Source organism: Lithobates pipiens, unplaced genomic scaffold (genome assembly GCF_037356315.1).
Source record: "Lithobates pipiens isolate NorthernLeopardFrog02 unplaced genomic scaffold, aLitPip1_a1.2 Scaffold_7, whole genome shotgun sequence".
Classification (NCBI taxonomy): Eukaryota; Metazoa; Chordata; class Amphibia; order Anura; family Ranidae; genus Lithobates; species Lithobates pipiens.
Window position 1 is genome coordinate 8,983,092 of NW_027507892.1, and position 17,010 is coordinate 9,000,101.

The 17,010-nt window shown below is 43.3% G+C and overlaps 1 protein-coding gene across 1 annotated transcript; it reads left to right on the forward strand.

The window, feature by feature from the left end:
* Window positions 1–8,590: 8,590 nt before the first annotated feature.
* LOC143959319 (DNA-directed RNA polymerases I, II, and III subunit RPABC4) lies at window positions 8,591–8,896 on the forward strand. Its single transcript, XM_077468006.1, has one exon. It carries the CDS (start codon window positions 8,651–8,653, stop codon window positions 8,825–8,827), a length of 177 nt encoding a protein of 58 aa, XP_077324132.1. The 5' UTR covers window positions 8,591–8,650; the 3' UTR covers window positions 8,828–8,896.
* Window positions 8,897–17,010: the final 8,114 nt, after the last annotated feature.

The following is a 17,010-nucleotide window of genomic DNA, read 5'->3' on the forward strand; positions in this document are numbered from 1 at the left end:
GGTGTGTTGTCTATTCCTCCTCAAAATAAATATGCTGGTCTGAACAAAAAAGAATGCCTGGCTTTTGTGATGCAAAAGAGACCTTAATAAGATGGAGTAAGGATGAGACATCGGTAAAGCAGCATTTAACCCAAAAACAAAAAAATATTTTCTTGCAGCTTGCCAGTTCTTAAGCCCCATACACACTATGGGGGTTATTCACTAAAGGAAAATCCACTTTGCACTGCAAGTGCCCTTGGAAGTAAAGTCGCTGTAGATCCGAGGGGGACATGCAAGGAAAATAAAAAACAGCATTTTAGCTTGCACATGATTGTAAGATAAAATCAGCAGAGCTTCCACTCATTTCAGATCTACCCCTTATACCGCGTACACACAACCGGACTTTTCGATGGACTTGGTCCGGCGGACTGGAATCTGTCGGCCAATTCGATTGTGTGTGGGCTCCAGCGGACTTTTTCTTCCCAAAAGTCCGGCGGACCTAGAATTAAAACTTGGTCCGAGTCCGGTCGAAAAATACAGTCGTTTGTGTGCTGGTCCGATGGACTAAAACCGACGCTAGGGCAGCTATTGGCTACTGGCTATGAACTTCCTTATTCTACATCATCATGTTCAAATCCATCAGACTTTTGGAGTGATCGTGTGTGGACAAGTCTGTTCGTTTGAAAGTCTGGCAGACTTCAGCTGCAAAGTCCGTCGGATTGTCCGCCGGACCAAGTCCTTTTAAAGGTTTGGCGGCGTGTACGCGGAATTCGATTTAGAGCGACTGCACTTCCAAGTGCTCGGAAGAAGTGAACTTCATTTTCTCGGCTCGTTGTAGTGTTGTACATCACCGCGTTCTTGACGGTCGAAAGTTCAGAGAACTTTTGTGTAACCGTGTGTATGCAAGCCAAGCTTGAGTGGAATTCCGTCAGAAAAACCATCCAAGTTTTTTCTGATGGAATTTCTGATCATGTTTATGGGGCATACTGTAAGTCTGTTTTTTTTTTCAACTTCAGACCGAGCCATTCAGCAAATGTGGAAGTTAGACTGCTTTCACACTGAAAGAGCCTGCCATGAGTGGTAAAGTGGCGCTCATTTTAGCGGCGCTTTACCGCTGTTTTTCAGGCACTAGCGGGACGCTTTTAACCCCAAAGAAGGGGTTAAAAACTCCTGTGTTGCGGAGGTTTTCAGGCGCTTCGGAAATGCAGCCCATTTATTGCAATGGGTGGGGGCATTTTGGGAGCGGTTTCTACACCGTTCCCCAACCACCCCAACTATGCTGCTTGCAGGACTTTTCCGAACGTCCCGGAAATGCACCGTGTGTGAAAAACACACAACACAGGTTTTTAAAGTCGTTTATTACTCAGCTCCGGGGGTCTTCTTCCGACTTTTGGGGTCTTCTTCCGACTTCTCCGCACTTTCCGGCCTCTTCTCCCACTCTTCAGTTCTTCTGCTGGGCTCCTCCTCTATCTTCTTCCAGCTTTTTTACTAGCATTGGCCCAGTCTTCTAGTTCACTGCCGCCGTCTTCTTCTTCTTCCTTCTTCTCTTCTTCTCTTCTTCTGATGTTGACACGACGCTCTCTCTGGCTGAAATGCAGGGATGCGTTGCGTGACTTATATAGGCATAAGGGGCGGGATCACCGGGTGATGTCACATTGTGACCCCGCTCCTTATGATGTCACAGTCCCGGAAACTGTCCCCCACACAGTTAGAAAGCACTCACTAGGAGAACATTTAACCCTTTGATCGTCCCTGATGTTAACCCCTTCCCTGCCAGTGTCATTCTTACTGTGACAGGTTTGTGCAAAAGTTATAGTGTCTACCAACTGCGGGATATATTTATTAAATTTTTATTTATTTAATTTTTTCTTAGTAGTAACTCTGACGATCAGCGATTTTTAGAGGGGCAGTGACGTTGCCGCGGACAAATCTGACACTTTTTGGGGACCAGTGACAATAATACAGTGATCAGTGGTAAAAAAAAAATACACTGTCACAGTAAGAATGACACTGGCAGGGAAAGGGTTAACATCATGGGCGATCAAAGGGTTAAATGTGCTCCTAGGGAGTGCTTTCTAACTGTGTGGGGGACGCTTTGACTGGGGGAAGACAGAGACCAGTGTTCCTGATTAGCAGGAACACAGGATCCCCAGCTTCCCCTCTCACAGAACAGCGGTCTGCCTTGTTTACATAGGCAGAGTGCAGTTCTGCCTCTCCTGAGAACGATTGGCGGGTCCGGGTGGACATCAGGTCTGCCGGACCCTGCTTTTTAGTTCCCACTGTGTCCAATCATAGTGGGAGCTGGGTATACTCCCCATACCCAGTGCATGAAATCACATACAGGTATGTGATTTCATGCAGGAGGGTGGTCCTGCCGCAGCATATTTGTGGAGAGTGGTCCATAACAGGTTAAAGTATTATTGTTTCAGTTAGTAGAGTGATTAGTTTTTATACTGTGTATATGCAACCTTAGCATGATGGTTTAGTGTGAAATCCACTCCAAATGTATACAAACATACTAATCTGCTTCAAAAGAGCCCATAAACTATCTGCAAGGGCAGAAGGATAGTATAGGGAGTTAAAGAGAGCATATCTCTTGTCAGTTAGGAGCTGATAAATGCATACACAAGGATACAAGGGACTGACATGGTTTGCTTCTGTAAAGGGCTTCTTGTAAGAGTGGATGCATTTATTTAAATAAAACTTTCCAGCTGGTCTTGTCTGGTGAATTCCCCAGTGTTCTACAAAATCTCAGTACGTTGCATATTGTGAAATAAAATGGGCTTCTAAGGCGGAGGCAATATTTTACCTTTCCATACAATGGAGCTCACCAGACTTGGTTAAGAGATGGGGTAAAGGCAAGGGTAAAGACTGTCATTTTTACATACTGAGAAAGATCCAAAAATTTCTCAATTTTATTCCCCCATTGAAGGCTTACTTTCTGGATAACAATAAACAACCCTACAAAAAGGTGATAAAACATTATAACAGATATTTGCAATAATAGATTTCACAAACCATATGAAGGAGGTCCTGAATTATCGAGGCTCAAAACAGCAAGCAGTGGCAAAAGGACTAGTCACCAGAATTCACTATAGGATCTCCGAAGCGTGTCTTTCTCCATTACTGATGTACCATGCCTTGGATTGGATTGTGTCCATGTGTGGAGGTGATCATCTAGGTAGAGATAATGCTTTGCCTGCTAACGTTGCCCCCTATAACTATTGAATTTTTGAACTGGCTACTACTAAAGAGGCTACAAAACTTTTCTCAGATGCCCACCTAACCAATCGTTCCTTGGATCCTGTTCCCTCGTAACTACTACGGTCACCCTCTTCTTCTACCCTATGCACTCTCACTCACATCTTTAATCTCTCCCTCTTTAGGGGCACCTTCCCCTCCCCTCTAAAACATGGGCAGATCACTCCCATATGCAAAAAGCCCTCACTGGACCCCACCACCTGAACAACGTAAGACCCATCTTATCATCGATCATTCACCACTAAACATTTAGAATGCTTAGTCTACAAACATCTTAGATCCTACCTTATTAAAAATAACCTTCTTGACCCCTTGCAGACTGGCTTTCGCTCCCAGCTCTCCACAGAAACTGGCTTACTAAAGCTCAGTAACGATTTACTAACTGCTGAAACCAATGGCCACTACTCCATACTCCTACTTCTTGACCTTTCTGCAGCCTTTGATACTGTTGACCACCGGCTCCTTAGGAATAAATGCCATTCCCTTGGCTTCCAAGATTCTGCTCTATCCTGGTTATCCTCCTACCTATCACAGCGCTCCTTCAATATTACCTGCAACTCTGTTTCCTCCTCTCCATTTCCTCTTTCTGTAGGGGTCCCCCAAGTCTCTGTTCTTGGACCCCTTCTCATCTCTAGCTACACCTCCTCCCTTCACTTGATAACCTCCCATGGCTTCCAATACCATCTCTATGTTGATGACACACAAACTTATCTGTTTACACCTCACCTCACTCCTTTAGTCTCCTTTTGCATTACTAACTTACTAACTGACATATAAGCATGGATGATGCACCACTTCCTTAAATTAAATCTCTCTAAAACCGAGCTGATAAAATTTCCCCCTGCCCGTGCCCTCCTCCATGACTCTTCCATCAAGGTCAATAATGCAACCATCAATCTCTCCCCTCATGCCAGGGTACAAGGTGTAATCCTAGACACTGGAATGTCCTTTCATCCCCAAATCCAAAAGCTTGTAGACTTCACCTCCATACCATGTCTAAAATGTTCTCTTTTTTTAATAAATGAAACCACCAAGCTACTCATTCACTTCCTTGTTATCACGCATCTTGACTACACAACTCCCTTCCCACAGGTCTACCTCTTCATATTTTGTCCCCTCTTCAGTCTATTCATAAATGCTGATGCCAGACTCATCTACCTTACCAACCACTCAGTGTCTGCCACCCCTCTCCACCAATCCCTACACTTGCTTCCCAATCACCCAGCAAATTTTATTCAAGATACTAACAACAATATACAAAGCTATTTACAAGTCTGGCCTGAGCTACATCACCAAACTTGTCTCCAAATATAACCCAAACCTTCCTTTCTGCTCCTCTCAAGAACTCCTGCTCTTAAGCTCCCTTCGTAAACTGTTGGCTCTATATAAATCCCGTATAATAATATTAATAACATTGATGACTGGAAAGGGTTTATTTAGAAAGCAGCAGGAGAGGTGCAGAAAGTCTAGATCCGCAGAATGGATAAGCAGAAGCAGCGAGATACTTGTACTGCAGGTACTCAGGTACAGAATTCTCTCCAGCAAGTAAAGCAATGAGCACCACAGTAATGACATCACCAAATCTCACTTCAATATGATGAAAATAGCAGTCAGAGGCAGCGGTGTCTTAGCCCACGTACACACGGTCAGAGATTTTGCCAACCAAATCCGTCGGATTTTGTCTGTCGGATTTAGTCCGAAGGATTGTGTCCGAAACTGTTGCATACACACGGTTGGGCCAAGTTGTCTGATTTAGCGGTTGCCAAGAACGCGGTGACGTAATTTCATTACAATGGGACTACATTCAGGCTAGTAGCCAATAGCTTTGATCTAGGAATTTGATCTGAGCATGCGTGGCACTTGGTCCGATCAAAATTCGCTACAAATGATCGGATTAGGTCCGACCGGCCCAGTTGGTCGGGAAATATTTCTAAGGCCGCGTACACACGGGCGGACTGTCTGTCCAACTTAGTCCGCTGAAACACATTTCAGCGGACAGTCCGCTCGTGTGTGGGCTTCAGCGGACTTTTTCAGCGGACAGTCTGGCGGACTAAGTCTTTCGGAATTTCCGTAATACAGTCCGTCCAACTTTGGTTTCAGCGGACAGTCCGCTCGTGAGTAGGCAAGTTGGACGGACTAAGTATGGCGCATGCTCAGAAAGGATTTACACGGCCGAAGGTTGCATTGCAGTGTATTGGACGTCGTATTTCTAGTCCCGTCGTACGTGCTGTACACGTCATCGCGCAAGCTTTCAGCGGACTGTCTGTTCATCGTGTGTGGTCAAGTCCGTTCATTCAAAAGTAGGACGGACTGTCCGTCGGATTGTCTGACGGACTTAGTTGGCCAGACAGTCCGCCCGTGTGTACGCGGCTTAACATGTTGGAAAATTGGGTCCGACGGAGATTCGGACGGAATCAGTCCGATGCATACCACACACAGTCGGATTAACTGACGACACGGTCCGATAAGACGCATTCCGACGGATTCTCCGACCGTGTGTACGCGGCATTAGATTGTCTTTTACTGTAGATATGAGGATACAAAACAGTAGTGCCTAGACACAGGATGAAGTCAGGAAGAATTCAAACAAAAGGTAAATCTTACATGCCAGTGGTTAAAGAATAATTCCAGGCAGCATGTTACACATAATTACATTGGTTTCTCTTGGACCAATGTAGCTATGTACTGTATATACCATACCTGGCTGATGCTCCTGTAATCACTGAAGCTAGAAATCCCTGAAATAGATAGTGCTGCTCCAGTGATCTCCACCAGCTTCTGAGTCCTGAGTGGCTGGCCTGCTGCTCTGTGAACACAAGAGGTCGGCTGCTTGGCACGGACACTATTCAAAGAATGCTTTGCATTTTCTGAATGAGTTTTCCTATAGGCCAAGGTGGAGAGGAACGGTAGTGATGTCACACTTTCCACCTCGTGCAATCAGATAATGCTTTGCATTTATTCAGAAAATGCAAAGCATTCTCTGAATGGAGCATCCATTCAGCCACTCGGCATGGGTTCTATAAGCAGGGGGAGATTGCTGAAGTAGCGGTCAAGCTTCCAGGTGGATTGGCCATGTATAGTATGTACATAGTTACAGTATCTTTCCAGACCTGAATAAAATGAATAAATTGCGGCGCTACCAAAAACTAAATTGAAATATATCAAAACACGTTATAGTGTAAAAAAATATATAAGGCAACCAAAGATGAGTGTAACTCACTCTAGTGATAGAAGTGCAATGTGAGGCAATATATAATATAGCATCTAATGAACTGATAAATGTGCATAAATAATCTAGGACAATAGATAACGTGACATCTGATACAATGAAAAATGTGCATACATAATCAAACAATCATGCATGAAATGATGACCCAATCCACAAATGCAAAAAAAGGGTTACTACAAAAACATGTGCAAACAATGCAATAATAAATAGTGCTCTTCAAAAAAAGTCCATGTACTTTCTTCGTGAGCATATAACAAAGTCCATGCATAAAGTAAAAGGTGACTCTCAAACACGTGGCTATCCACCGACTAACTTCAGTGCAAAGCTTGTGCACCACCAGTTTCCCCCAGCCTCTCACCTCAAATGCTTAGTATACAAGCTCAGTATGAAAGCATAAGCAGATCCATCCTTATCCGTCCAGCAACGCAAATGCCCCTGTACATATACGGTTAATCCTTTCCCGGGTACTTCAAATAGATCCCAGTATAGCAGGCGGTACATAAAGCATGGAACAAAAGGACAGGGGGGCTCTCATGTGTAGTATTCAATAAAAGCACTTTAATAACGAAAATCTTCACTTACATTCAAGTAGAAACCAGCATATAACGTAAACACGATCGAAAACTTCCGGTCTCGGTATGCGACCGGAAGTGTTGAGTGTAACACCACAGCTCCTTCCCTGACGCGTTGCGTCACGATCTCGTGACTTTGATATATTTCAATTTAGTTTTTGGTAGCGCCGCAATTTATTCATTTTATTCATTTCCCCTTTGGTGCAGATATCACTATTTCTTTGCCGGCTGCTTCCACACATTTTTATTTATATATATTTATATATTTATGTTCACTATACACGCTTTGTAGTTCGCTTCTTTCCACACATTTAGTAGTGAGGTGTAGCGCATTAGTACTTTTTTATCATCTTTCCAGACCTAAACCCTATTGAGTATCTTTGGGGCATCCTCAAATGGAAGGCTGAGGAGCGCAAGGTCTCTAACATCAACCAGATTTGTGATGTCGTCATGGAGGAGTGGAAGAGGACTCCAGTGGCAACCTGTGAAGCTCTGGTGAACTCCATGCCCTAGAGCATGTATCTCCAAACTACGGCCCTCCAGCTGTTGTGGGACTACATGTCCCATGAAGCATTGTAAAACTTTGACATTCACAGACATGACTAGACCTGATGGGAATTGTAGTTCCAGAACAACTGGAGGACCATAGTTTGGAGACCCCTGCCCTAGAGGGTTAAGGCAGTGCTGGAAAATAATGGTGGCCACACAAAATATTGACACTTTGGGCCCAATTTGGATATTTTCACAATGGTTTAGACATTAATGGCTGTGTTTTTTTTGAGGGGGCAGCAAATTTACACTGTTATACAAGCTGTACCCTCACTACTTTACATTGTAGCAAAGTGTCATTTCTTCAGTGTTTTCACATGAAAAGATATAATAAAATATTTACAAAAATGTAAGGGGTGTACTCACTTTGAGATAGATAGAAGTGAGGCCGCGTACACACGGGCGGACTGTCCGCCCAACTAGGTTCGTCAAACAGTTTGACAAACAGTCCGTTCAAAATTAGCATGAACGGACTTGACCACACACGACGAACGAACAGTCTGCTGAAAACTTGCGCGATGACGTGAACGGCACGTACGACGGGACGAGAAATTCGACGTCCGATACACTGCAATGCAACCTTCGCCGTGTAAATTCTTTCTGAGCATGCGCGAGACTTAGTTTGCCGAACAAGCCTACACACGAGCGGACTGTCCGCTCAAACCAAGTTTCAGCAGACAGTCTTACGGAAATTCCGAAAAACTTTGTTCGTCAGACTGTCCGCTGAAACTGTCCGCTGAAGCCCACACACGAGCGGACTGTCCGCTGAAACACTGTTCAGCGGACAAAGTTGGGCGAACAGTCCGCCCGTGTGTACGCGGCCTTAGATACTGTATATTGGTCCAAGATTGACCAATGCAACTATATATAAAATGTTGATGTCTGGAATTGCTCTTTAAGCACAGTCAACATTTTGAAAGAATATGTAAACCCAACATTTCATATTCCTGATATGTGCCTGCTGTACCATGTACTTGTATGAAAAAGTATTACGAGTATTGTGTTCCTCAGAGTGTATACCGAGCACATTGGTGTGTACGGATAGCCGGACTGTACGGGTATGGAAGCACCGAAGGACGCTCCGCCTCCCAAGCAGCAGCCTATGATCTATATCTGTGGAGAATGCCACACAGAAAATGAGATAAAAGCCAGGGATCCCATCAGATGTAGAGAATGTGGTTACAGAATAATGTACAAGAAAAGAACAAAACGATTGGTTGTTTTTGATGCCCGTTGAATGAATGGACAACTTGTAATGCATTGTGGATATAATTATTTTTTATCACTCTATGCCTCTTTTTTTTTTTTTTTTGTGAAACATTTTTCAGCATGCATCTGTAAATTATAACAATTTGTAATAAAGGTTTGAAGCCCGGAAAAAAAAAAAAAAAAGAAAGAAAAAGTATTACCGTATTTTCTCTTTGTATTGCTTACTTTGTGTGAAATCCCTGGTGTTCCTACCAGTCCCTCTGCTTTCCTATCAAAAGCTGACCACAATAGGCATGATAGCTCAGCATGGATTCGTTGTGTTCTCCGATCAGACTTGTCCTGACATACCCCCCCCCCCATTATCAACCAGTCACTGGGAAGTTTAGTGTAATGCTGTTTCTCCTCCCACTAGCTTTCTAAGCTTCTCTTATGCAGCTGAGACAAAGGGTATGTGATCACTTATTAAAAAAAGGGGGAAAAGGGTATGAATATATTTTTTTCCAGCTATAAACAAATGTTTGCCTTTTCATTTCTTTTTTTAAGTGGATGAGTTGTTTTAAAGGGTGAAGGTTTGCATATACCGTATTTATCGGCGTATAACACGCACCCCAAGTTTAGGAGGGAATTTAAAAGAAAAAAACTTTTAGGAGGGAAGTTTAAGGAAAAAAACTTACATTTAAATGCCCATCAATGCAGCCTTGTGAGTGTCATTTGCAGCCTTGCATTGCAGCCTTGTCAGTCATTTGCAGCCTTGTCAATCATTTTCAGCCTTGCATTCCATTGCAGCCTTCCATTGCAGTCTTGCATTGCAACCTTCCATTGCAGGCTTGTCTCCTTGCCATTTTAAAAATGGCACCACCAGGTGGATGTCCTGTGTATCTCGGCGGCGCTCGTTTCTCGGCTGTTCTCGGCGGCTTTCCAGTATTTTTGGCCGCGCTCGGCCATTCTCGGCTATTTTCGGCCCTTCTTGCCTATTTTCGGCCACACTCGGCCATTCTCGGCGGCTTTAGGCTTTCAGAAAGCCTCCGAAAATAGCCGAGAACGGTCGAATATACCCGAGAACGGCCGAAAATACCTGAAAGCCGCCGAGAGCGGCAGAAAAGGTTAGGAAGGGCGGGGGATCAGCGTATAACACCCACCCCCGATTTCCCCCTGATTTTAAGGGGAAAAAAGTGTGTGTTATACGCCAATAAATACGGTACTTTAAATGTTATCTGTATGACAACAAACTTTCACCTTTTAGGTTCTGGTCCACTTTGATACGTTCACCTTTTTACACTTTTAAAATGCTTTATTTTTTATTGTAAAGTTGAAAAAAATCTTTATTGTCATATATGTCATATAAATCTGATCAACTATACTATCCATGTTAATGAAACAAATCAAATGTTTTTCCTAGGACATCCGACCTACAATCTTTGCTGTGTGTGAACATCGTGTTATTTCAATAAAAATGCATATATCACAGAGGCCAAAATCAAGCGCTGGATGACAAAACAATTCATTGAGAGCAAAATGTTTAAAAGACACGATCATTCCTTTGAATGCAGAAACAAATCCCCAAAGAGAAGTAAAAATTCGAGTTTGCTGTAGAATATCCTGAAAAGTGTGATAGTAATCTAATAAATATAGTCTGGAGAACCTTGACAAGTTTGTGGTATCTGCCAAAGTCAGCAAACCTCCCTTCCCAATGAAAATAAGGGAGCTCAAGCCTCAAGGACATTGCACTCACAAGTCATGTGACAGTGGAACTCTTAAGCCATGACCTTCACTACTGCCTCTTTGAGTGGACATCAAACACAAAAGAAAATATATCATAGCATTTAAGATCTGAAGTATCTTGATATTGTGTCACAATTTCTGATAAAAAAAATTTTGCTGCTTTTTTACAGCTTTCATTTCTCTAAAGCAGAGTAGATATGGAGAGAAAATTATGGCTGAAGTGAATGACACATAGGAGTTGATTTACTAAAACTGGAACGTGCAAAATCTGGTGCAGCTCTGCAGAGAAACCAATCAGCTTGCAGGTTTTTTTTGTCAAAGTGTAATTGAACAAACTGAAGTAAAAAGCTGATTGGCTACCCATGCAGAGCTGCACCAGATTTCGCACTGTCCAGTTTTAGTAAATCAACCCCATAATATCTGTCTAAGGAGCACCATGAAAGGTATAACCCTTTTAAGGGGTCAGTCTATTTAACCATGGGGTACATACATAGAAATATAACAATACAGGTCAGCAAAACTATTTTGAGCGTCCTGGCTAGCTTGCTTTCAGTCCTAACCTTGCTGATATATTGAGTGTCAAGGCCTGGACTTGAATATGGGACCTGCTGTGTCTAGAAATAGGCTATCTAAGGTGCTGGACAGCACTCTGCCTGATCCATTGGACAACCCTACCTTGCGCCTTGATTTTGGCTGAACCTTGAACTCTTTGCTCCTCCCATGAACTTTCTGGTGTAAGCCATGTCTCTGAACCTTCAGCCTCGAGCTACCTCTATTGCTACTTGGAATCGACCTTGGCGTGTGACCCCAACTCCAAAACTCTTCTCCTGCAGCAACCTTGGCTTGTGACCCTGACTATGAAACACTTTTCCTGCACCGACCTTGGCTTGTGACCCCGACACTGATCATCGATCTTTCAGACAATTCATCCTCTTAAGAACTTGAATTGTGCTTAGCCTAATGTTATCGGCCATTGGTCTCCACTCACTATAGGTATTCTCCTAACACTGAGTGTCTCTTGTGCCGCGTACACACGATCGAATTGTATGACGTACTTAGTCCGTCATACAATCCGGCGGACAATCCGGCGGACTTTCTACCGAACGGACTTGGCCACACACGGATACACAAACAGTCCGACGAAAGCTTGCGCGATGACGTACAGCACGTACGACGGGACTAGAAATAGGAAGTCCAAGACACAGGAAAGCACCCTTTGGGCTCCTTCTGCTGACTTTGCGTTAGTGGAAGTTTGGTTAGAGACGATTCGCGCTTTTCAGACTTCAGCTTAATTCGTCCGTTATTTTTTATTTTATTTTTATTCTCGAATTGGAATATTAATCATAAGATGAGGATGAATAAAGACATTTGTGATAACTCTGTGTGAATATAAGCAGCAAAGCAACTTCACTTTTCTCGCATTATGAAGAAGAAAAGAATGTGCTATATTAAAAGATCACAAAATTAGCAGCATGACAAATATGCTAGCTTCAATACGAACACTAGTTTCACAAGACAGAACGCTTCCGCCCTGTAAATCCTTTCTGGGCATGCGCCATTCTTAGTCCGTCGGACTAGCATACTGACGAACATATTGTCCGCTGAAACCAAAGTACGACGGGAAGATTGGTGTGCAAACCAACCTTCTTAGTACTCCGGACTTCACGCTGAAAAAGTCAGCTGAAGCCCACACACGAGCGGATTGTCCGTTGAAATGCGTTTCAACGGACTAAGTACGTCATACAATTCGATCGTGTGTACGCGGCATTGGTCTGTACCAGTCAGAAGAACCCCACTGACAGTTTCCCAATGTCTTATTATTATTATTATATAGGTTTTATATAGTGCATATATACAACATGAGGGCAGACATTACAATTACATTACAATTTGGTACAAGAGGAATTCTGTCTGATTTACAGCCTGTCCACTCAGGCACATACAGGCTTGGACAACACTCTCAGTATGTCCCATTTACATGATGCTTCTATAGCACTGGCCTACACAGGACTACCTATCTGCATACAGTCTATTCCATCTGTGGGCCAAACTCAGCTGTAATCAAATGCATTTCATAATTTGGCTACCAGTTTGCTATCAGCACTAGGGATGAGCCGAACACCCCCCGGTTCGGTTCGCACCAGAACTTTCGAACGGACCCCACGTTCGTTACGAATGTTAGAACCCCATTGAAGTCTATGGGACTCGAACGTTCGAAATGGAAAGTGCTAATTTTAACGGCTAATATGCAAGATACTGTCCTAAAAAGGGTTTGGGGACCTGGCTCCTGCCCCAGGGGACATGGGTCAATGCAAAAAAAAGTTTTAAAAACGGCCGTTTTGGCGGGAGCACTGATTTTAATGACGATTAAAGTGAAAAAAAAAAGTGAAATATTCCTTTAAATATGGTGCCTGGGGGGTGTCTGTAGTATGCCTGTGAAGTGCCACGTGTTTCCCGTGTTTAGAACAGTCCCTGCACAAAATGACATTAAACGGAAATAACACCATTTAAAACTGCTTGCGGTTTTAATGTTATATCTGGTTCCTGCAATATGGTTGAAAATCATTGAGAAAAATGGCATGGGTAGCCCTCCCTGCCCATTACCAGCCTATTTGGGTCTTGTACGCATATTAAGGGGAACCCTGTACCCATATTAAAAAAAGGAAATGCGTGTGGCCCCCAGGCCCTATATACTCAGAACAGCAGTATACAAGCGGTGCAAACAAGACAGGGACTGTGTAGGTTTGTTGTGTTAAGTTGAATCTGTTTGTAATTTTCAACTGGTACATTTTTAAAGTGTAGCTCCAGTCAAAAAAACTATTTTTAAGCTTTTTGGAAAACATAGGGAAGGGTTATCACCCCTGTATAATTTGTTTTGTCGTCCATCTTTTTTCATCTCACTTGCTGCTGTCTGATGTTTGAAAGTAGGGGCCTGCCATATATGCTCTGCAGAAATGGCGGAACAAGGTGTTGGTTTTGCCACAACATTGTAAGCCCTCAAAGTGACTCTTGGTGGGCGCTGGAGCGCCCTGCTGTGAACGATTATATCAAGAATTGTAATTACATGCCATTGTTGAACAGTGGTAGAAAAATTGACCTTTGGTGGTTGTGGTGCTGGTGCCACAACACTATAAGTCCTCACCGTTACTCTGGGTGGGCACAGGAAGGGGCCCTCCTGTGAAATATTATATCAAGATTTGTAATTACATGTCCCTGTTAAACAGGGGCAGAAAAATTTGGCCTTAGGCACTGCTGCTGGTGCCACCACACTGCAACCTCTTCCATATACTCTAGTTTTATTGCTGGAATTAGCCCTGCTGCAAAGCATTGCATCAAAAATTGTACTTAAACGCCCCTGTTAAACAGGGGCAGAAAAATTGGGCCTTAGGCTGAGGTGAATATCGCGGTGTATACTGCGGTCAGGGCACGCAGACAATAACCAGAAAACAGCAGAGATAAAGGGGTATATACAGATGTATACTGTGCTGTGCTGGAGGCACACACAACTTTCAATAACTCCTGCAGATGGCAATTGGGCTCAAATAGAGAACAGCTATGTAGGTGGATTATAGCGGTATGTACTGGGTACAGAGCACGCAGACAGCACGCACTATCTCCTAACACTACTGACTGCAAGCTCTATTATTAAAGATAGATCACTAGCTATATAGGTGAGGTGAATATAGTGGTGTATACTGCGGTCAGGGCACAGACAATAACCACTACACAAAAGCAAGATAGGAAATCAGCCAAAAACGATCGGTGTGTAACTGTGTTGAAGGTACACAGAACACCCACTGCTTCAGATGCCAACACACTACACGAGGCCGCCTCAAAGGCGGCCTTATATAGTGTGGGGCGTGCACTACACAGCCTGAGCTATGATTGGCCACAGGCATCCTGCCTGTGGCCAATCATGGCTCTCCTCGCTGCTGGCGCTGCGATTGGCCAAGCATGCGGGGTCACAGTGCATGCTTGGCCAATCATGATCCAGCAATGCACTGCGCCATCGCAGTGCATTGTGGGCCGTGCGCGCCACACGAATTTTGACGCGAACGGACCAAGAGTTCGGATTTCGCCGAACGGACGAACAGCCAATGTTCGAGTCGAACGTACGTTCGACTCGAACACGAAGCTCATCCCTAATCAGCACATTTTCTTTGTAAAAACTCTCTCTCAGTGTCCCTCACTATATCTATACTCATAAAGCCACTGCTCTTCACTCAATACATCCATTCATTTTCCTTTTTCCCAAAATATAAACCAAACCATGGCAATATAAAGTGACTGGAAATGTATAGAACAGCCTTTATGAACCTTTTTATTTCAGAGGAACACTTAAAATAATTTCAGGGCTTGGGGAACTCCTGATAAAACAAATTAATTGTCAGTGAAAGGAAAAAAAATGCCCCTTACATTGGTGGTCAGTGGGAAGAATGCCACGCTTGTAGATAGCTAAAAAAAAAGTATTGGTGTCATGGCACTGACATCAGTGAACTATACAGACACATTCAAATGGGGGGCGAGGGGGGGGGGGGAATCAGCCCCATCAACCCAAGGAATCCTCTAGCAACATCTGGAGGAACCCAAGGTTCTGCAGAACCCTGGTTGAGGATGGTTATTATAGAAGCAAAGACTGAACTGGGTCATGTGTCTTCAACCTTTAATTAGACTTAACTGGACTTATGGCTCCAGCCATCAGTGGGCTGATAATATTAAGATATTTATATAAAACTGTTGGATGCAGACTCTCATCTGCAGGATTTTAAGTTGAGATGGCCCAAGGTGGTTTGAAGGCTTCAGTCACAAAAGGTTTATTGCAGACCCAAGGGGCGACTTGGAATGTCCACTGAAAAAGAAAAAAGGGAGGCGGGAGATCCCTTATAATGTAGTGAGTGAATTGAATTGGATGAATACCTTAACATAGTTTTTCATTGAAATAAACCAAAATTGTACTTACAGTCACCTATCTGATGGGGTGCCTTACTGGGGGAGTTGGGCTTTGAATTGGATTGAGCAACATTTTTTTGTCTCAGATCTGATCTTTTCTTTTATTACTTAGAGCCTACTCACAGTTCTCTTATCTTTCTCCCTTTTTCCCCTTTTCTCTTTTTTTGTATTGAACTTTGTATGTTTAGACAATGGAGGATGTTGAACTTTTTTGCCTGAAGACCAATGTAGACTTCATATGGAACTGCGTCTACTGTTTCTTGCTCCTGGCAACTTGTTGAACGAGCTTTGTTATTTTGCTATGTTGGACACATCTTTATTCTGTTTGATGAACCAGATATTTATCAGTATGTTGAAACTGTCTTCCGCATTACTCTCAATAAAAATGATGGAAACAGAAATAAACAAAATTTGCCTTACACCTGTTTAAGTTGCGGTGATACTGTAGGGTAGAAACACTCAACCTGCAGTGAGCGCAAGTGGAGTATACTTTGTCTTCGCGCAGTGATGCAAAGTTCAGTCTCAATCCCACAGTGGTCCCAATCCTGGCTCTCTCTATAGGGTTCCCAACGTGGGGCTGAATCAGATAAGAAGAAGCCTAAAAAGATCAGTTGGTAATCCAATCAGTAGAGGTGCCCATTGATGTACGCTGCAGCATAGATGTGAGTTATCTTGGTTAGCTGAACATAAAATAACTTAATTACACCAAAACATGAATTGTAATACATCTATTTGATGTGCTGCTAACCAAGATGACTCCAATCTATTTTTTAAGTGGTTGTAAAGACTCCTGGCCTCAGTGAGAGCATGGGGGGGGGGGGGGGGGGGAGACATTGGTTTAATCGCTGCTGTCAATCAAATCCAGTAACGAGGAAGTAGGAGGCAGGGCTACACTGTGTGTGCCAATAGATGCACACAGTGTGGCTCAGGATTAAGACAGCATGAATTACTCGTAAGGCAAGAGGAACTAGGAGTGCTGGCAGGGTAACCTAAAAGAGTAGGACCAGGGTTGCTCTGTACAGAGCAGATAAGTAGACCATGTTTGTTATAAAAAAAAAATGATCCTTTACAAATTTACAATTACTTTAGACATATGGCAATGGGTAGGAAAAACAGGTATATAAGTGCTACAACCTTCCCATATAACAGCTCCGCCCGCTGCTTAGACCTCAAGGCTGCAGACACCTCCAACATACCAGAATAAGGAAAGGGATGGTCGGCATTCAGGATGACATCCAAAAAATAGTATTCCTTTATTGGAAAGACATGTACAATTGTGTAACAACAGCCTACTCATTTTGGATGTTAGCAGTTAGTCATGGCTGTTTTTTCAGCATTGTATATGTCTGTTCAATAAAAGAATACTATTTTTTGGATGTCATCCAGAGTGCTGACCATCCCTTTCCTTATTCTGATATGTCAGTGGTTGCCTCTGCCAATTAGATTACTGGTGGGTCTTTAGACATCTTCCTACTTACTAGACTCTCATCCAGTTCTCAAAAAATAATTTGTGGCATGCTGTATATGTTATAATGTACA

Excerpts from the sequence above, each read along its gene's own strand:
- LOC143959319 (XM_077468006.1), top strand. The coding sequence starts at position 8,651 with ATGGAAGCACCGAAGGACGCTCCGCCTCCCAAGCAGCAGCCTATGATC.